Source organism: Mytilus trossulus, chromosome 5 (genome assembly GCF_036588685.1).
Source record: "Mytilus trossulus isolate FHL-02 chromosome 5, PNRI_Mtr1.1.1.hap1, whole genome shotgun sequence".
Taxonomy (NCBI): Eukaryota; Metazoa; Mollusca; class Bivalvia; order Mytilida; family Mytilidae; genus Mytilus; species Mytilus trossulus.
In genome coordinates, this window is record NC_086377.1 from 65,436,494 (window position 1) to 65,459,346 (window position 22,853).

Below are 22,853 nucleotides of genomic sequence, written 5' to 3' on the forward strand. Positions count from 1 at the left end.
CGTAACAGGCGTTAAACGAGTAACTTCAGATAAACCCCGTCCGATAAACACAACAGACAAATCATTTAACTCGAATCGGAAGAAACAATGCGCATATTGTGACGGAGACCACTGGCCAAACGAATGTAAAAATGTCATAGAACACGATAAAAGAGTAGCCATTATAAAAGAAAAGAGATTATGCTTCAATTGTTTGGGTAAGCATAAAATAGCCGATTGCAAATCAAAGAATACGTGTAAGTGTTGCCACCGGAAGCATCACTCTTCATTATGTAAACAGAACTCGTACTCAAATAAACATCATATTGAAACTGAAAAATCACAAAATAAAGTAGACACAGAAACTTCTATGTTGTATACCGCTAGCGAAGAAAGGTCCACTGTTTTACTGAAAACCGCATTCAGTCCAGTCGTTCACAAGAATACATGTATAGATGCAAGAATACTCTTTGACGAGGGAGCTCAGCGCTCATTTATAACGGAAGAACTAGCAGCTAAATTGGACATTAAAATAGAGGGGTCTTTCATACTTGCTTTTAAAAGATTTGTCGCTCGGAGATCTACACCAAGGATTATGTTGTCCGATAATGCAACAACCTTCAAGGCAGCCGCCGAAAAGATTACAAGATCAAGCAAAGACAACCGAATACAAGAAAAACTTGCCGATCAAGGAACTGAGTGGAAATTCATACCCAACCGAGCACCGTGGTTTGGAGGCTTTTGGGAACGCTTAATTGGACTCACGAAAAAGTCAATTAAAGCAATACTAGGAAAGTCATGTGTCACTACGGAAATGTTGAATACAATTGTAATCGAAATCGAGGGAACTCTAAATAATCGTCCTATAACTCACATTTCTACTGATATTAAAGATCCCGAACCGCTGACGCCAGCGCACCTGTTATATGGTCGTCGACTTGACAACCAATCGGAACAGAATATTGACAGTGTTACTTCAGAAGACTTGCACGTGAAACTGAATAAAAATCTACAGAGAAATAATGAACTAATAAACCATTTTCGCTCAAGATGGAAACACGAATATCTGACGTCACTCCGTGAATTCCCCCATAAATCTGGAAGAAACGAACAAACAATACAAATAGGTGACATTGTACAAGTACACAATGACACAAATCGAATAATGTGGAAATTAGCAGTTGTACAAGATTTAGTTCGTGGAAAGGATGGACTCATTCGATCAGCTGTTATTAAGACCGACACAGGAATTACCAACCGTCCGATTGTGAAGCTCTATCCGTTGGAAATACGCAGTACACATGATGACAGTGAATGAACTTTTCTGCCCTGGAGAAATTAGTGGATGTATAGACTGTTCAATTAACTACGGTTATTAAATAGACTTGTGAAAGTGTTAAATTATTCAGACGCGAACAGTTAAAAAACTATTGAGAGACTTTAACTATGATTTTATTTCATTTTATGTCACAATTTACGAATTTTTCATATTGTATTTCAAATTTAAGTTAAATATCATTTTCTGCGGCCCCAGAATGTTAAGAATTGCGCTAATATTAACGTACCTTTTTGCGGTACGGCCGCTATCTTTGTGACGTCGCGTAATTGTTATACTTTATGTTGTATTGAATAGAAACGTATAATGGCAGACGTAGTTCTATCTTTATCGCCTTAGACTTAGTTAACTTACGATCAAATACACAACGCAACGCAATAATCTACAAATGCCAATGAGACAACTGTCCACAAGAGACCAAAATGACAGTCATTAACAACTATATCCATACGTCCTTCAACAATGAGCAAAGTCCATACCGCATAGTCAGCTATAAAAGGCCCTGATAAGACAATGATTAAAACAATTCAAATGAGAAAACTAACGGCCTTATTTATATATTAAAAAATGAACGAAAAACAAATACATAACCAAACGACAACCACTGAATAACAGGCTCCTGACTTGGGACAGAGGCACATACATAAATAATATGGCGTAAGGTCAGTTCCCTTTTACTTTATTCAAATCATTGCATGCATACTTTACCAATTTAGAAACGGCCAATTCCCTTTATATCTATTTTAATTCACAATTGACAATTTTACAAATTAAGGAAGGGCCAATCCATTTTGATGTCCCCTCCCTCCCCCCTTAATTCGCCTCTGATGAGGAGAGATTCTACAGAGATCCAAACAAATTTAGTGGGACAACTTATGCATGAATTAATAAATGTAAAATATCAAACTATCAAACTATGGATAAAAATGTTGAGTATGTTTCAAGTTACCAATACTTAGGACTTATTGTTAACAGTGTTTTTAAGACTACCAATTAATTGTAATTATAATGGCAATTTCAGGCCATTTTATAAAGTAGGACATTAAACAAATGTTAAACCTTCGTTGCGTATATACAAATTTTAGTCCTGGTATCTATGAGTTTATTTACAACCACTGGGTCGATGCCACTGCTGATGGAAATTTATTTCCCTGAGGGTATCACAAGCCCAGTAGTCATCACTTTTTGTGCTGACATGAATTGTCATCGATATGGTCATATTTATAAATTTACTGTTTACAAAATTTTGATCTACCTCAGGCATAGATTACCTTAGCTGTATTTGGCAACACTTTTAGAAATTTTGGTCTTCAAAGCTCTTCAACTTCGTACTTTATTTGGCCTTTTTAACTTTTTTGGATTTGAGAGTCACTGATGAGTCTTTTGTAGATGAAATGTGCATCTGGAGTATATACAAATTTTAGTCCTCACAGGTATCTATGATGAGTTTATCTATATTAGCTATATATAAAGTTGAATTCTTTGATTTGTTGTTTTTTCCCCATGACGGCTGACAAATTGGACCTCATTATTTTAGTATTATAGATTCTAGACAAAGGAAGATAACTCTAATTTTAATAAAGATCAAGAGGTTAGCAAGCCAGTCCCATAAGGTTTTGATTGCAAATCTTTACCTAAAAAAATAAAAGTTCCATGGTAATGCAGCAGCGAATGAAGACTAGAGGCTCAAGTCTGTGTTGCTCACCTTGGTTTATGTGCATATCAAACAAAGGACACAGATGGATTTATGGCAAAAATGTGTTTTAGTGATGCTGATGTGTTTGTAGATCTTACTTTATTGAACAGTCTTCCTGCTTATAATTATCTCTATCTATAATGAACTTGGCTAAGTAGCAACAGTGGAAAATATTTTGTAAAAAGATACCAAATTTATGAAAATTGTTAAAAATTGACTTTAAAGTGCAGTAACTCCTTATGGGGTCAATAAACCATTTTGGTCATGTTGACTTATTTGTAGGTCTTACTTTGCTGTACAGTATTGCTGTTTACAGTTTATCTCTATCTATAATAATTTTCAAGATAATAACCAAAAACAGCAAAATTTCCATAAAATTTCCATGATTATCAATTCCGCAGAAGCAAACCACACAACCAGTTGTCTGATTCATCTGAAAATTTCAGGGCAGATAGATCTTGACATGGTTAACAAATGTTACACAGTCAGAATTCATGCTCTAAATGCTTTGCCATCTTTTTAAACTAGATACCCCAAAAATGATTATGGCTAAGTTTGGCCCAGTAGTTTCAGAGGAGATGATTTTTGTAAAAGTTAACAACAATGGACAACAGACGTCAAGTGACGAGAAAAGCTCCTTTGGGCCAGGTAAACTTAAAAGGTGATGTCCCATTCTTTTTGCAACAAAAAAGTTGGACCCTATGTTAGTTCATGCATTACAAAGTCACACCAAGTCTTCAAACCAATATTCCAGACAAGCAATTCAATTAAAATTAATGTTCTTTATTTAATTTTTTTAATTATCTTTTTTTGTGATTTGTTCCTTTATAATATCATGTCCAGCCAATTTGTTGTTCCACGCTTAGTTATTTTACAAATCTTTATAATCTCTTGCCATGCTTTAATTTATTAGAGAATTTTTTTTAGCCCAGGTTTAGTCCATTGAGGGGGAGTGGTTCCTAACCTAGAACAAACATGATAAAGGGGTCTAACTAATCATGTTGTTAATTTGATCATTCAATATATTGCACCTGGGCAAGAAAACAAAATTATGGCAGACTTAAGTGAGAAATATATGTATCTCAATGATGACAATCAGACAACACATGATGATATGACCAAAGCACTCATACAAGCATATTTGGACCAAAATAACAGTCAAACTCAAATTCAAATTCTTTCCTTGTTTGTTCAAAAATTTACCAAACAGAAGCTAATTGAATTAATTCCAGGACTTACTATGTCAAAAATTGACAGAGCTAGGAAACATGCTAATTTGGAAAAACCTGGACAAATGATAAATTCTCCTAGGATATACAGAATGCGATTAAGTCATCCTCAACTCATGCATTTCATTGAGTTTATTTCTAGCCCATCTTACCATCAAGCAGTTGGATATGGATCAAAAACTCTTCAGCTTTCATCTGGTGTTGAAATGAAAATTCCGAAGGTAGTTCGAAGCATTATTTCATCAAGACTCATAAAGGCATACATGGCTTACTGTAAAGACCAAGATTATGATACATTTTCAAGATCAACATTATATAACATTCTTAATGTCTGTATTGCATCTCAGAAAAAAAATCTACATGGCTTAGACAACACCACAGCTGATGGTATGAAAGCAATGGACACATTGACTGATATCATCAAGAAATTACAGTTGTTTGGACTAGAAGAGGAAAAAGTGGAAAAACTTAAAAATATCTTTGCATGTGCCAACCAACATTTAAAATTTGAAATAAAGGGTCATCTAGCCACATCTTCAACTTGTTTAGATCACTGTACCACATTTAGCCTCAGTGACTCAAAATCCACTCAATTTCGTTCAACTTGTGCTCATGAACATTCAGAAGGTTGTACCAAGTGCAGTATTATAGATAAGTCACTACTAGAATTATCAGATACATTCCAAAACATGAATTCCATCCCGGCAGAAATAGTAGATGAAATAGATCATGACTTATCACGAGCACAAGAGCAGATATTGACATGGAAGGCACATTGTGTCAGAACAGTTCACCAAGATCAAGCTAAACAAACAGTGCTTAGTCATTTAAAACCTCATCAGGCCCTTATAGTAATGGACTGGGCTATGAAGTTTTTACCTGTGAGACACAGAGAAGCCCAAAGTGACTTTTTTGGTAAAAAGGGAGTAAGCTGGCATGTTTCGTCGGTTGTCACACTTGATATTGAGGCTGAACCTGAATTTAAGACGAACTTTAATGTACACACTCTTGTGCACATTCTTGAGTTGGGCAATCAAGGATGGTTTTCTGTAGCTCACATAATAACTGACCTGCTACAGAAATTACCACTTATATTACCTTTGGTAACTGAAATCTTTCTAAAGAGCGACAACGCTGGATGTTACCATTGTGTGCCATTGATTTCTTACATCCAAAATATCAATGTAAATGGAGGCTTGCCAGTTAAAATTCTGCAATACAACTTTAGTGAAGCACAGTCTGGCAAAGATATATGTGATGCCAAAACATCTCACTGCAAGATGCATATATTGAGGTATGTTTGTAATATCTTGTTAAAATATCTTCTATAATCATGATAATCATGGCAATACTGTAATTTGATGACATTTTTAAAACAATTTTGTAATCATATGATTATGAATACTGCAATTGTTTTAGAAAACATGGAAAAAAGACTTCCCATTTTAAATATAATGATTAAATGACTTAAGACAATCCTGTCAAAATCATGAAATAATCATTCATTAGAGATATAAGAAGATGTGGTATGAGTGCCAATGAGATAAATCTCCAGCCAAGTCACAATTAGTAAAAGTAAACTGTCATATGTCATAGTACAGTCTTAAACACAGAGCCTTGGCTCACACCAAACAGCAAGCTATAACAATGTATAAAGGGCCTTAAAAATTACTAGTTTAAAACCATTCAAACAGGGAAACCAACAATCTAATCTATATAATTAGAAACAAGAAGCACTTATGAACTACATCAACACATGACAACTGCTGATTCAGAATATATATACATGTACATGTATATGCACTATTTTTGTTATATGAAGTTACCGTACTCGCTTAAATCATTTGCTAATCTCTGGAATAAACATTAGTTATATAATCAGGTTAATATTTATAACACTCTTACATGTATTAGGAGATATATATTCCAATTTTTCAATACACATTTGTTAAAGGTCCTATTAATATTTCACAGTTCTGCCAACATGACCAAGGACCATAGGACAAACTTCTTTTTATTTTCCTCACCAACAAAGTTCTGGCTCACTAAAACAAAGCCTTGCTCATACAATGAATGCATTTTTTTTTGTTTTTTAGGTACTCTGGTGAGGGACATGATGTTTTGTCTGCAGAAGATATGTCAACTGCCTTAAACTCAAATGGAGGTGTTAAAGGGGTTTTCAATGCTGTGGTTGCAATTGATCAGAATCATCAGACCAAGACAAAAACCAAAATACCCAACATTAGTGCAATGAACAATTTTGAGTTCGACAGTGAAGGTGTTAAAGTGAGGCGTGCCTATGGAATAGGAAATGGCAATTTCATACCAAACCTTCAGTTTAAGGACAACAAACTCATGGAAGGTTTTCAGGTAAACTTAGTGAATTTATGAAGAAACATGTGATAAATGTCCATGATATAAGTACCAAGTACATTTTTAAATTGAAAAATCGATCTGATAACTTAAGAAATAATAGGATTGGGTTATATTATACAACACTCAACCAGATACCAAGTGATTTAAAAGTTAGTAACTACATCATACAATCTTCAACAATGAGTAAAGACCATACAACATTAGTGAGAAATAAAATCTCAAATTGACAAATCTAAAATTAGCAGCCTTATGTATGTATAAAACTAAAGATGAAAATCAAATTTTATTTATACAAAAAAGGCACACATGGAATGTGGCAGTGGCTAGACCAGTCAATAAAAATAAACTATGCTAACAGAAAAGGAATATACTCATCTAATTGATCATGTTGATCCAAAGCAAATTTAAACCCTAGCAAAAAAACAAAAGTCACATGTTACAGATCTGATAGTTCTCTGAGTTAATATAAGTTAATTTTTTAACTATTACACAAACAATGTGTTTAATCATGTTAATACTACGTACAAAAATATTCATCATATAAATGATATGAATACAAAAAAGATAGATGTTTATGCGCCTGTCGTAGAGGAGGGGTCATTACTTTTCAGCAATGTCTGTCTATACCTTCATAGACCTGTAGGCCAAAATGTCATTTCCTGTTCTCTAACTTGAGTTAACCTAATGTTTTGAAACTTATATACAATGTTTATTACAACAAAACGCAGATCAAGTATAAATTTTGGTGACATCACTTTTAACATTCTAGAGTAACGCACCTTTACAAAAGTAAAATTTGCTGAGTTTACATTTCTGTTCTCTAACTTAAGTTTGTCTCAACCAAATGTTTTGAAACTTATGCTCGTAGCTTATAAGTACCAATTTGGATAGGCACTGTTTCTCTTCTTGGTTTATCATTTTTATGTCCCATTGTGAACACACATGTGGAATATATATTGCTGCAGAATAATAAAATTGAGAATGGAAATGGGGAATGTGTCAAGGAGACAACAACCTGACCAAATAAAAAAAACAACAGCAGAAGGTCACCAACATACCTTCAATGTAGCGAGAAATTCCCGCACCCGGAGGCTTCCTTCAGCTGGCCCCTCAACAAATATATACTAGTTCAGTGGTAATATAGTTTTTTCATAATTTACCTTTTTTTGCAGGTAATTATTCCATTTTCAAATTTTGTTGCGGACCATCATGGGAGAGTTGTTCTTGCAAGGAATAATATTGATGTTGAACATGAAAATATGGGCAATGATAATGACACTGAAAATAATGGTAATGAGAATGTCACTGAAACTGTGGAGAATGAGATGGAAGAAGATGTGAGTAATGATGGTTTATTTGCGTGTCCAGATCAAAGTTGCACCAAGGTGTTTACAAAACCTCATTTCCTAGAAGCACATATAGTAATTGGAAATCATGTGTATTCAACTAGTGAGAATAGTTACGATTCTGTCAAATTGATTTGGGCACAACAATGTGAGGCAGTTGACAGAGAACACAAAGTTCTCATACAATCGGTTTCTTCAATCAATATGAATGTCAATGAAGGATGGGCTCTGAAACTAAACAAACCTTTTAAAAGATTCACCAAAAAGGTAAAAGACTTTCTCTTTGATATATATGTAAAGTGTGAAAGATCAGGGAGAAGACCAAATTTTGATACATTAGCAACTGAACTCAAGACAACAAGACATGAGAATGATGGCACCAAAATGTTCACACGGGAAGAATGGCTATCATCATCACAAATACGCAGTCTTTTTGCTAATTTTGTCAGACTTGGTGCTGAAACTTCTTTAAAATCAGAAGATACTGCTGTGATAGAAAATGTTTTAGAGGAAATCGATTCACTTGAATATCACAACAATATGACAGAATTGGCAACCGATGTTGTGCAGCAGTTTCTGTAGATGTACATGTGTGCATGTTCATAATGCTCTATTTGGTGTATTGTATTTTGTTGAATAACTGTGTAATATTTCATTTCAAAGATACTAATATTGCAACTGTTTGCATGTTCTGACATACGATTTGGTATGCTTGATTTCATAAAAAAAAGACATTCCTTTCAACAAATTTCAAAATGACTGCCTTAATATGTAAGTCATGTAAGTGGTACATTTATGTGTAGAAAAATGTTTTGCTCTTGATGTTCTCCAAGATTTTTTTTAAAAAGTGATATGAAATATCCATTTTACTATCATAACTTTTGAAGCAATGCATGCAGATATATACTGAACTAAGTTCTTTTTCCATGTTTTTCTTTATGTTGATTACGAATAAATTTAACAGATAATTGACAAATGTGAATAGATAAAGCCACAATCATTTTTTTTCTTTTAATTTTCCATGGATTCCCAGTTATGAATTAAAGTTTTCCCTCACAGTTGTTGAATGATTAAATGTTTTGAATTGTGCTTTTAAGAACAAGTAATTACTTTTTAACCTTCCTCATTATGCACATTTGTTTACATCATGGTTTTCCCCTTGCACTTTCACTGTGTAGGCGACAAAGGTCTAACAAGAGGTCATTGTTAAGGTCAATGCATATAGAAAGACAATATTTTAATAGAAGTTCAACTATGAAGATTTTAATTGATATTATAAAGAATGTCATGAAATAAAAAGGCATTGAGTTAGGGTATTTTACTTATTTGAGCCATGGCTGCTTTAAAATAGAGTATAAGGATGATTTTCAGTGAAAAGAAAATATAGGATAAGAATTATAATAAGGTGTTATAAAGCATGTTTTATGTGATGGAAATATGCAGTGTCTGTGAATATAAATGTTGTATGCAATATGTGTAATGTTACAACATATAAAGTGTTTTACTTGTCTTTCATGTATTTTTTGGGGATGTTTTCAAACATACATTTTCACCCTAAGTGTGTATTGACATCATTGCCAAGAAACATTGTTAGCGTACTAAGTGTCTGTCAAAATTATTTCTCTATTGTAATGTTGCTGTTGTTAGTCTTTTTTATCATTATCTTGATGACAAAAGAAGAAGGGTTCTTCATATATATTTAAATATAAACTATCAACATAACATGGTCTAAACACATCAATATATTTTTGAAAAATTGGTAATTTTATCTTCCAGTTATTGTCCCTGATATGATTGAATCTACCATTGCTTTTGAACAACTATATCAATATATACTAGAATAAATTGCATTAATGGTTAGTAGGAACTGTTCTTTTACAGTCTGAACTTTTACTTAATTGTTTAAATATTAAATCTCTTTTAAAAATGAAAATGTGTGTTTTTATCCGCTTCTAGTGCATAATTTGTTAATTAAAGGTATTCTGCTCCTATGAGCCTCTTCATTTATGATGAATTATATTGTTCTTTTGTTTGATTATTTGCTTAAAGCATTAAATTAAACATGAATTATTCTTTTCAATTTGTTGTTATACTTATTTATAAGTCCAGCTCCAATATTATGTCAGTAGTTACACACTAGATGGCAAAATTGAGAAAATTTGAATATGCAGGTTACCCCATTTTGATTTGGCATATACCAGATACCAACATTATTTGCCGAGCTTAATATTTTTTTTTGATTGGGTATATATAGTTATACTTTGCAAGCAAATATGTTGTTTTACAATAATAAACGGGTCTTGGAGTATTTTGGCTCTGAAAGATGACCAAAATCAGCCATTTTGGACATGAGGCTAAACGAGACATATTGAAACGGATAGATTATACATACACGTAATAGACAGCATTGATATTTTTATGCATTCTTACACTTAATGTGATGTTTTACTAGGAACAACTATCAAAAAATAATTGTTGTTGCTATATTTTTTTATTTTAACCTGCAAAATATGCCAAAAAAGGCTTATTTTTGCTGTTTTCGAGCAATTTCATCTATTTAAAGATGGTGGTCAAAAAAATCCACATCGGTTCAAAATTTTCAAAAAAAAATTTGTGAGGTTATTTACATGACTAAGGTGCACCAATGTACCAAATATGAACTCATTTGGCAAAATTGGCATTCGGACGGTTTTGCATGGTTTTCTGGCAGATTGGCTCTAAAAATAATTGTATTAAAATGAATATTTTTTACTGCAACAACATCTTATCTGTTAGTTATAAAGCACCTGCACGATCTGTTCGTGAAATGTCCTAAATATTCACCTATTTTGGTATATATTTCACAGCTGGATGGCTTTAGGCGCGATAAAACCCCACTCGCATCTCTTACTTTGTTTTATTAGTATTATGTATTTCTGAACATATACATTTTAACTAATTTTCTTCAATTTCTTCAAAAACTAAAAAAAGTTCGTCTGTTTATTTATCATTCTATATTAGACATTTATGGCATATACAGTAAAAATGATATTGTAGGATCCGCACTTTACATACACTGACACAGGTAAACTAAGATTTGACTTAAAAGCTAACTTAAGATTTGATATTAAGAAATATGATAGATCATTGCTTACAAAAATTAGAATATGTGCACATTCACTTGCAATTGAAACCGGGAGGTATAGCAAACCAAAATTTTTAGCAAGTGAAAGATACTGCAAACTTTGTAAAGATAAAGTGGAAGATTAAGTTCATTTTCTTTTATATTGTCCTCTATATAAAGACCTTCGAGAGAAGTTTGATATTTTCAAAAACCTTAATAATGATAATGGTATTAAATCAACGATTCATTTACTTAACCCAGTAAATCTGGTTGACACCAGACAAATATGTATTTATTTAAGTCAAGCTTTCGAACTTCGTAATAATAATTTAATGTCAGTTGGTCTACCATAAGTATAATACTGTGTAATACTGTGATATTATATATATAATAAGAACTTGAAATGGTTTCTTTATGTTGTATTTGCATAAATTGTCATGTGTAATGTGTTTGTATCTTGGAATACGCATTGTATCATATGTGCTTTGTCCAATAGAATATTTGAATTTGAATTTGAATTTGAATTGTGAATTCATTTACATGTCTAGTCGAAGTAATTATTTAACCTTTACCAGAATATAGTGTTTGGGTGTATTTTTACGCACTATTTAAATTTTTGGCAGTAGAAATTTTCCCAACACCAAATGACGAACAACTCATGTCAGTTTAGAAAGCATACGTATACAAATTACTACTTTGCCGACTCCTACCTTTAGCGAAAGGGATTGGACACAATTAAGTTATAACAACATTAGTGACGTCCTCTCCCAATATAGATATAAACACAAAGTACATTATATAATGACGAAAAAACATAGTAGGAATGCATGTTATATTATAATACATACTACAAACGAAAATAAGAAATAAAAAGAAAAAAAAACCAATATAATAAGGAATAATAATGAAACAACTGGACTGGAGTGAAAGGTTGTAAAGTAGAAACTAAGAATGCTAATTGATATCTTTAAATCTTTGCGTTATTCTGATATGAGATTGTACGGACTCAAAAATGTCTTTGTTTTGCTGAAAAGAAAGGTCACCATCATTAGCCAATAGAAGCACAATGGATATAGCATATGTATCTATCTAATTTTGAAAACAGTATTTCTCTTGCTTCGTTGTGAAAAGCGCACTCTGAAAAAATAGTGTATACTATCTTCAACAGGATGGCCACAGCTGCATGCGGGACTGGGTTTAATATTAACACGATGTAAATCTGAATTTAAGGAACTGCACATATTTCTCAAACGTGTATGAATGATATTAAGTTTTTTTATCCCCACAACTAAAATAGGAAAGTGGCTGTATCAATTTGTACTTCATCTTTCGTTTAAAAATATTAATATATTTTTGGACGTTCGTATTTCGGGGTTAAGGCTATTCCACTCAATAGTAGAGGATGGGAAAAGGGATTTTCTAGTAATGTCTAGTCTATAACCGGATACTACATATATATAATTATTACTGTTTCGCAAATCGTAGTTAGATACTTGACCAACATGCGGGGGGCATTAAATCACAGAGATAATCAGGGGCAGTCCCATTATGTAAAGAATAGAACATATTGAGCTTTCTGGACTTTCTTCTGTCCACAAGCAATTGCCATGCAGCCAGTATAAAATATATAGCTTCCCGACTAGCAAACACGGGCAACCCAGTTACTAACCTCTCTGCTTCTAACTGAACATGTTCTAAATTGTCGGCTTCTTGTTGAGTACAACCATCCCATAACTCACATGCATACTCCATAACGGGTCTTATAAAAGTTAAATATATATACGAGCAAGATAATTTCTATTCAATACATATATTTCTTTTTTTAAAGAACATTTAATCTTGTGCTTGCACACTTTAAAATGTTTTCTATATATATATTAAATTTACCATTGGAATAAAAAGTAATCCCTAATTGTTTATGACAGGGGACAAATTCTACTGATTGGTTTTGAAATTCTATTTCAATACCATCTGGGGAAGAATGGCAGAAGAATATCAATGCCTTTGTCTTATTATGATCTATTAGGGTTTAAATTAATAAGCCAATCTTTAGACCATACCGAAATTAGTTCTAAATCGCTATTTAAGACATCCTATAGTGTCAGGGTTATTGCTGGAATAAGAAAGAGATGTATCATCAGCAAACAATCGAGTTAGACTTGTCAAATTATCAGCTATGTTATTTACATAAATAAGAAATAGTAAAGGACCTAATACAGAGCCTTGCGGAACTCCGGAACTTCTGCATTAGTATTATCAAAAGGCTCATATGTTATGATGGTATGATACTAAACCCCTTAACGGGAAGGATTGTGCCTGATGTGCATATGTTGAAATCATAATCTTTCAGTCAGTTTAATTGAAGTCTGGAACTGGCATGTCAGTTAACTGCTAGTAGTCTGTTGTTATTTATGTATTATTGTCATTTTGTTTATTTTCTTTGGTTACATCTTCTGACATCAGACTCGGGCTTCTCTTGAACTGAATTTAAATGTGCGTATTGTTATGCGTTTACTTTTCTACATTGGCTGGAGCCACGGTATAGGGGAGGCTTGAGATCTCACAAACATGTTTAACCCCGCTGCATTGTTGAGCCTGTCCCAAGTCAGGAGCCTCTGGTCTTTGTTATAGTCTTGTATCATTTTAATTTTAGTTTCTTGTGTACAATTTGGAAATTAGTATGGCGTTCATTATCACTGAACTAGTATATATTTGAACTAGTATATATTTGTTAAGGGGCCAGCTGAAGGACGCCTCCGGTGCGGGAATTTCTCCCTTCATTGAAGACCTGTTGGTGACCTTTTGCTGTTGTGTTTTTTCTATGGTCGGGTTGTTGTCTTTTTTGACACATTCCCCATTTCAATTCTCAATGTTATTTGAAACAAAAACGCTTTGTTTTCTATTTGAAATATAACTTTCAAACCATTTATATCGATACAGATTTCTATCAATACCATACGTTTTTAGTTTTACTAAGAGGCCACCATGCCGTACCCTATCAAAAGCTTTCGAGATATCACATAATATAAGAGATGTTATACAGCGATCATCAAGTGACATGCATATCCTATAGTAAATTTCTGTTAGCTGGTGAACGGTAGAAAGACCTGGAATAAAACTTGATTGAAATTTGTATAATAACTTGTTTGCTATTAAGTGATTAAATACATATTTAAACACAATTCTTTCAAAAACTTTACCCACTGCTGATAATAATGAGATTGGTCTATAATTGGAAATCAGTGATTTGTCTCCGGTTTTGAATAACGGCATGACAATAGCTGTTTTCCATTGACTAGGAAACTCTGCCTTTTCAAATGACAAATTAAATAAAAATTATAAGGGTACACTGATACACTTGTCTCTTTTAACATGCATTTGATGACTAATTGAGTCATTACCTGAAAAATCTGAGTATCCATTGAAAACATGAATTTAAAAGAAGCGATAAGGAATTTTATTCTGCACTATATAACGGTCCGCGGGTTTATAATTTTTATATGTCGGTTATCAAACCAAAACTAATTATGTATACATATATTCAAATTGGACGGAAAATTAGGCGATGGCAATACACCCGAGGCCCTGACAGTCCTCTGATGTAAAAATTACATACAACATTAGATAAATTATTATATATAGTTCCAAATTGTGCCGTAAAATTTATGCACAGGTGCTGGTTAAAAATATCATCTATCTTTTGCTTGTGAAAGATTGACTATAAATGTAAGGAGAATAAATAGAGGATTGGAAACCCGAGTTCTTTTTAAATGTATTAAAAATTTTCAGGGGGTTTGAACTCCCCTTTGTCGGCCGATCAATGCATTTGAATGGGGATATATTATTGGATCCCCCCTTTTTGTCCTGGGTTGGGAGCCCCATTTTTAAAATGGCTGGATCCGCCTCTGCATCTTTAACAAGAAAAATATTTCTAGTGTTCCGTGAGATACAAAAGGGAATACAGCTACCATCAGATTAAAGTATTGTGAATTCCAAGTCGTTTCTCCTGCTTCTTCGTCAATATAAATCTGAATCAAGTGTGATGTGTATCGGAAAGCAAGCGTTACTGCCAACTGAATCGGAAAGCAGGCGTTCCGATTATAAAACGTGTATCAGGAGTCGATAAAAATGCTGTAATTATTTTTTGTTAGAGTATTTCTATGTAATCTAGCCCAATTTAAAAAAAAAACAAGTATGCATTTCTCCTTTCTGTCACTCGAAAAAGAAGACATGGATCCCCGTACATTGTTCCAAGTGTAAGGTCAAAGAATATTTTTAACTGGCTCGTTGCTGTTGAAGAACTATTGGTGGCATATGGCTGTTGTTCTCAATGTTATTTTGGGTCTCTTTGATATATTCCCCACTTCAATTCTCAATATTATTTTGGGTCTCTTTGATATATTCCCCACTTCAGTTCTCAATGTTATTTGGTCGTGTCTCTTCGAACTATTCCCCACTTCAATTCTCAATGTTATTTGGTTTGGTCTATTTGAACTATTCCCCACTTCAATTCTCAATGTTATTAGGTTTGGTCTCTTTGAACTATTCCCCACTTCAATTCTCAATGTTACTAAGTTTGGTCAGGTCTCTTTGACATATTCCCACTTCAACTGTCAATGTTATTTGGTCGGGTCTCTTTGACATATTCCCCACTTCAATTCTCAATGTTATTTGGTCGGGTCTCTTTGACATATTCCCAACTTCAATTCTCAATGTTAATTGGTCGGGTCCATTTGACATATTCCCCACTTCAATTTTCATGCAGTGATTCTCAATTTTATATCACTTTTCTCTATATGCAACATTTTTTTTAAAATCGTCATCGTCGTTTCGAGGACAGTTATACTTGTGCGTTAGTGTATGGATCTCTCTGAAAGGTTCCAAATCACAAAGAGAATCAAGTTACTCCTAGCCCCCACCTAAAATGAATCTTAATTCTGTAAGGCCCTACAGACAATTTCGGTCATGTCTCATTTACAATAAAATTAACGGTACCAAATGTCTTGCACCAGATGCGCATTTCGACAATACATGTCTCTTCAGTGATGCTCATTGCCAAAATATTTGAAATCCAAAGCTTATATAAAAGATGAAGAGCTATAATCCAAAAGGTCCAAAAAGTATAGCCAAATCCGTGAAAGGAATCAGAGCTTTGCATGAGGGAGACACATTCCTGAATTTATAAAAAATTCTAATATTTTGTATTATTGTATAGCAATATAATATTTCCCACAGAACGTAACCAAAAGTTAGCGTGCAATAAATTAAAATAATGCACTAGTGCAATAAATCTTCAAAATTCATGACGTCATCAACGTTTAAATCTTAGTTTAAACCAATTTTTTACTTTCAAATATTATATTGCTATACAATAAAAGGGTTATTGCATGAATATTGGGGAATGTTGTCCCTCGTAGAACATATATTGCACTCGCAAGCTCGTGCAATATAAAATTCTATTCGGGACAATATTCCCTAATTATTCATGCAATAACCCTATAGCATCATATTTTAATAACACAAAACAAATCCGTATTTTCATGCCAGTACCGAAGTACTGGCTACTGAGCTGGTGATACCCTCGGGGACTTATAGTCCACCAGCAGAGGCATAAAAGAAAATCTTTTTGTACTTGAGCTTTCATATTTTTATATTTCTCAGTGTATTCGCTGTTTTTTTCGCTTTTTGAAAAGTTTGTTTTTCTTGTTAATTTGACATCTTAATTTATCAGATATCCACGGTAATCGATGTTTGTTTCGTAGGATCTTTGATGGAATATGTTTTTCGACAGAGCTGATGAGTTTGGTTTTGAATAGTTCCCATAGCTCATTGGTGTTAAAGAGAATCATAGTTGTCATTGGTTGATTTGCAGATGGTACCTATGCCAAGTTTAATTTCGTCCCAGTTGGCTTTGTTATACTAGTATACCTATTGTGGGGTTTATGGTCGCTTAAACCTATTGGTGGTAGTGTGGTTACTTTGTTGATGTATGTTGGGTTATTAATCATTATTAGATCTAGTATTCTGATGTAGCCTTAAAAAAAGTTTGTGCCATTCATTATATATATCTAAGAGATTTTGATGAAGTTGTATGTCAGGTTTGCCTGGTATTGTGCTTGATGTTGACCAATCAATCATGATGTCCCAAGTTAAAATCCCCCCCCCCCCCCCACACACACACACACAATGATAGTTGCATTTGCGGATTGACTATTGATACGATTTAGAGATTGATGGAGTTGCTTTAGTGACAATCCTGTCACCAGATGGTGGTCTGTAATATGATGATATTAAGATGTTTTTTGAGCCAGCGATATTGATTTCTGCCCAGACTACTTCACATTCAGTTTCTAGTTCTTTTACCTCTGAACTTATGAATTCTAAAATTGTAATTGCTATAAGTACACTCTTATACAAGTGTAGTCATGAACTTTGAGCAATGACTTGTATTTGTATACAAATCCTTGCTTTGAGATAGAAAAAGATATAATGTAAGAATTATTCATGTACAGTCGACTCTCGTTATCTCGAAGTCGGCCGGACCGGAGAAATATTTCGAGATACACATAGTTCGACTCAAACGAAAACCGGAAGTTTGACTGAACAAGGGACACAACTCTTGCTTAGCATGGTAAAGCTAAAATAAATCCGGGTGAATATGGGAAGGGGATCGATATTCTGGTATCAGATCGATGTATTTGTATGTCATGGTCTTTCGTTAGTATAATAACATTGTTTTACTTATTCAATTGTTTCAGTTACAATTGTTTCCTATGGCTTTTATCCGAGAGAGTAATTTCCAATCGATAGTTTCGTAATTCAGGTCGTTTAAAGTTGACAAAATTGTTTATTCTCGGATACAAAAGACTTTAGAAAATTTAGATTCCTCTTCATTTTGTTTTATCTCGCTCTTTCTTTTAATAAAAGAAAATACAACAAGATTAAAGACGCCGATTGAGTAGTTTTTAGGTGATCATCAACGGAAGTCATAATCCTTACTTTATACACACCCAAGCTCATTAGTGTAAATCACAATTAATTGTTTTGTAAACATTTTAAACACTTTTTCATGAACATAAACAATGTATCCCTTATTATTTATAAAAATTCTATAAAAGATAATCTTAGGTAAACACTCGTGGAAATAGCATGTCATAAATCAATACAGTGGTCAGTGACTGGAAATTTAATTACACGTGTATTGTCAGATTAACTCTTCAATCCATTTAAATGCCGGAGGTCATGTTTTGACATATGTGTTTTAGTTCGAGATAAATAATGAATTTTGAATGCTTTTGTTAACCTTGGGATCGTAAATTTAGTTCGACTCAACCGAAATTTCGACACATCCAATTTCGACTCATCAGGAGTCGAATTACATACATTTATATGGAACAAAGTTCGGGACCACGTGAAAACTTCGACTCATCCGAAATTTCGAGTCAACCGAGTTCGAGACAACGAGAGTTAACTGTATTTTGCTTTTACAAGGGAAAATCATCTTGGAAATAATTTTCACTAAAGTGAATCCGTATGGTCAGAGACATATAATACAATATGTCTCTGGTATGCACAGGCTCTTGTTTAAAAAAAAATCCTATATACCTTAATATAACACGTTATGTTAAGGTATATAGGAATTATTTTTTTTTGAGACAAGTGCCTGTGCTGGTATGGTACAATTTTCTGAAACATTTTGAAAAAATATCATATTACAAAACTGTTATAATTATTTTTCAACCAACGAGACAAGTTCTTAAGTTTGTATAATTATTTTTCAACCAACGAGACAAGTTCTTAAGTTTGTATAATTATTTTTCAACCAACGAGACAAGTTCTCAACTTCTTAGCAAGGATTGCACTCGTGTACATGTATGTATGGTTATGCATCTCTTCGGGGAACATTTGAGATGACTACGGTTCTAACTCGGAAGTTGCATGGGTCCCTAACCGGTATGTATTTAATTTTAAAAACGGACAATAAACTTCCGGTAAAAATAGCACGCACTCTATCACTCTGGAGTGTGTGTCGGGTACTACTACACGTGCTATGTAATTATATTTGACCTATTTAAGTTTACACCTCAAACAGCAGTTGTTGTGAGTTAATATTGTAGTTTCTTTATACAAATATCTACTAGTAAATGATAATCCTTTTGAATGAAAGGTTTGTTTGATTAGTTTACACCCGGGGGTTGGGGGGGGGGGGGGGGGGGGGGGTAGGGGGGCACTTCAAACTTTTTTGGGTAGGGGTGAGCAGCTGAGACATCAAATACCCCACCCTTTTCATATATATCGTTTATCAAAAATATATACCTTGTCATATATTAATGAACAAAAAAACAGACCTATAGATATATATTAGGATATTTTTCATCTTCTTGTACATTAAAGTTTACAAACATTTTACGTTTTTGTTTAGATGGCAAAGCAGTCGCAATAATCACACCTTGCTTCTCCAATAAATTCTTCACTCCCCTATTTGCCCCTTTTATAACTGAGGTTTAATCGCATCCAAAATAAATACGAACATTTAATTAGTTTCAGATACTTATAATATAAATCCAGCAAGTGATAATATCAACCTATTGATATTGATATTTTGGATGTAAGAAATCAATGGCACACAATGGTAACATCCAGCGTTGTCGCTCTTTAGAAAGATTTCAGTTACCAAAGGTAATATAAGTGGTAATTTCTGTAGCAGGTCAGTTATTATGTGAGCTACAGAAAACCATCCTTGATTGCCCAACTCAAGAATGTGCACAAGAGTGTGTACATTAAAGTTCGTCTTAAATTCAGGTTCAGCCTCAATATCAAGTGTGACAACCGACGAAACATGCCAGCTTACTCCCTTTTTACCAAAAAAGTCACTTTGGGCTTCTCTGTGTCTCACAGGTAAAAACTTCATAGCCCAGTCCATTACTATAAGGGCCTGATGAGGTTTTAAATGACTAAGCACTGTTTGTTTAGCTTGATCTTGGTGAACTGTTCTGACACAATGTGCCTTCCATGTCAATATCTGCTCTTGTGCTCGTGATAAGTCATGATCTATTTCATCTACTATTTCTGCCGGGATGGAATTCATGTTTTGGAATGTATCTGATAATTCTAGTAGTGACTTATCTATAATACTGCACTTGGTACAACCTTCTGAATGTTCATGAGCACAAGTTGAACGAAATTGAGTGGATTTTGAGTCACTGAGGCTAAATGTGGTACAGTGATCTAAACAAGTTGAAGATGTGGCTAGATGACCCTTTATTTCAAATTTTAAATGTTGGTTGGCACATGCAAAGATATTTTTAAGTTTTTCCACTTTTTCCTCTTCTAGTCCAAACAACTGTAATTTCTTGATGATATCAGTCAATGTGTCCATTGCTTTCATACCATCAGCTGTGGTGTTGTCTAAGCCATGTAGATTTTTTTTCTGAGATGCAATACAGACATTAAGAATGTTATATAATGTTGATCTTGAAAATGTATCATAATCTTGGTCTTTACAGTAAGCCATGTATGCCTTTATGAGTCTTGATGAAATAATGCTTCGAACTACCTTCGGAATTTTCATTTCAACACCAGATGAAAGCTGAAGAGTTTTTGATCCATATCCAACTGCTTGATGGTAAGATGGGCTAGAAATAAACTCAATGAAATGCATGAGTTGAGGATGACTTAATCGCATTCTGTATATCCTAGGAGAATTTATCATTTGTCCAGGTTTTTCCAAATTAGCATGTTTCCTAGCTCTGTCAATTTTTGACATAGTAAGTCCTGGAATTAATTCAATTAGCTTCTGTTTGGTAAATTTTTGAACAAACAAGGAAAGAATTTGAATTTGAGTTTGACTGTTATTTTGGTCCAAATATGCTTGTATGAGTGCTTTGGTCATATCATCATGTGTTGTCTGATTGTCATCATTGAGATACATATATTTCTCACTTAAGTCTGCCATAATTTTGTTTTCTTGCCCAGGTGCAATATATTGAATGATCAAATTAACAACATCAGAGGTAAACTTCAAATACATTGCCTTTGTACTTTTTGAGACATCATCCCAAGGAAGCTTTAATTGGTGTTTTAAAGTTGGAAACTTTGCATTGCCGAGAATATTCATGGCCCTGTTGAATTTGTCTCTTCCAGAAGCATTATCAGCCTCCCAATCTGATGTCGACTGCTGTGAAAGCTCAGTTAACGTTGTTGTCGACAAAAAAGATAACTGTGAGTCTAGATCTGTAAAAAACAAAACATATTTATATAATTTAATTTTGAATGTAACGCTTCTTCTGATTGGCTGACGTTATTTTGTTATGAGCCCATACATGCCATACACATAATTAAGTCATGTGACCATGACGTCATCAACGTTTTTTCATGTTTTTCTACGGTTTAAAATGAAATTTAGAATTAAATCCTAAGAAATGACTGTAATAATTTTTCTGTCTATTCGAAATAACATAAACTAGAGGCTCTAAAAAGCCTGTGTCGCTCACCTTGGGACATGTGAATTTAACAAAGGAAGCAGGCAGTTCATGACAAAATTGTGTTTAGGTGATTGTGATGTGTTTGTACATCTTACTTTACTGAACATTCTTGCTGCTTACAATTATCTCTATCTATAATGAACTTGTCCTGTAGTTTCAGTGGAAATGTTAGTAAAAATTTACAAATTTTATGAAAATTGTTAAAAATTGATTATAAAGGACAATAACTTCTTAGGGGGTCAATTGTCCATTTTGGTCATTTGACTTATTTTTTAGTCTTAAATGCTGTACATTATTACTGTTTACAGTTTATCTCTATCTATAATAATATTCAAGATAATAACCAAAAACAGCAAAATTTCCTTAAAATTACCATTTTAGGGGCAGCACCCTTACAACGAGTTGTCCAATTCATCTAAAAATTTCAGGGCAGATAGATCTTGACCAGATAAACAATTTTACCCCTTGTCAGATTTGCTCTAAATGCTTTGGTTTTTGAGTTATAAACCAAAAACTGCATTTTACCCCTATGTTATATTTTTAGCAGTAGTGGCCATCTTGGTTGGTTTGCCCAGTCACAAAACACAATTTTTAGACTAAATAGCCTAATGATGATTCTGGCTATGTTTGGTTAAATTTGGCCTGGTAGTTTCAGAGGAAAAGATTTTTGTAAAAGTCAACTAAGATTTACAAAAAATGGTTAAAAATTGACTATAAAGGGCAATAACTTCTAAAGGGGTCAATTGACCATTTTGGCCCTGTTGAGTTATTTGTACATCTGACTTTGCTGAACATTTTTGCCGTTTACAGTTTATCTCTATCCATAATAATATTCAAGATAATATCCAAAAACAGCAAAATTTCCTTAAAACTACCAATTCAGGGTCAGCAACCCAACAACGGGTTGTCCCATTCATCTTAAAATTTCAGGGCCGATAGATCTTGACCAGATAAACAATTTTACCCCTTGTCAGATTTGCTCTTAATGCTTTGGTTTTTGAGTAATAACCAAAAACTGCATTCAACCTCCATGTTCTATTTTTAGCCGTGGCGGCCATCTTGGTTTGATGCTGGGTCACCGGACACATTATTTAAACTTCATACACCAAAGATGATTGTGGCCAAGTTTGGATTAATTTGAACAAGTAGTTTTAGAGGAGAAAATTTTTGTAAGAGATTTACGAAAAATGGTTAAAAATTGACTATAAAGGGCAATAACTCCTAAAGGGGTCAACTGAACATTTTGGTCATGTTGACTTATTTGTAAATCTTACTTTGCTGAACATTATTGCTGTTTACAGCTT

The 22,853-nt window shown here is 33.5% G+C and overlaps 1 protein-coding gene and 1 long non-coding RNA gene across 2 annotated transcripts in view; both read left to right on the forward strand.

The window, feature by feature from the left end:
- Positions 1-4,023: 4,023 nt before the first annotated feature.
- LOC134718206 (uncharacterized) lies at positions 4,024-8,544 on the forward strand. Its single transcript, XM_063580699.1, has 3 exons — positions 4,024-5,534; positions 6,337-6,610; positions 7,789-8,544. Exons 1-3 carry the CDS (start codon positions 4,063-4,065, stop codon positions 8,542-8,544), a joined length of 2,502 nt encoding a protein of 833 aa, XP_063436769.1. The 5' UTR covers positions 4,024-4,062.
- Positions 8,545-19,045: 10,501 nt separating this feature from the next.
- Positions 19,046-22,853, forward strand: part of LOC134719080 (uncharacterized) — a 32,646-nt gene continuing 28,838 nt past the window's right edge. Inside the window, exon 1 of the long non-coding RNA XR_010107499.1 lies at positions 19,046-19,165. This is a non-coding gene — a long non-coding RNA (uncharacterized LOC134719080). The remainder of the gene's footprint in view (positions 19,166-22,853) is intronic.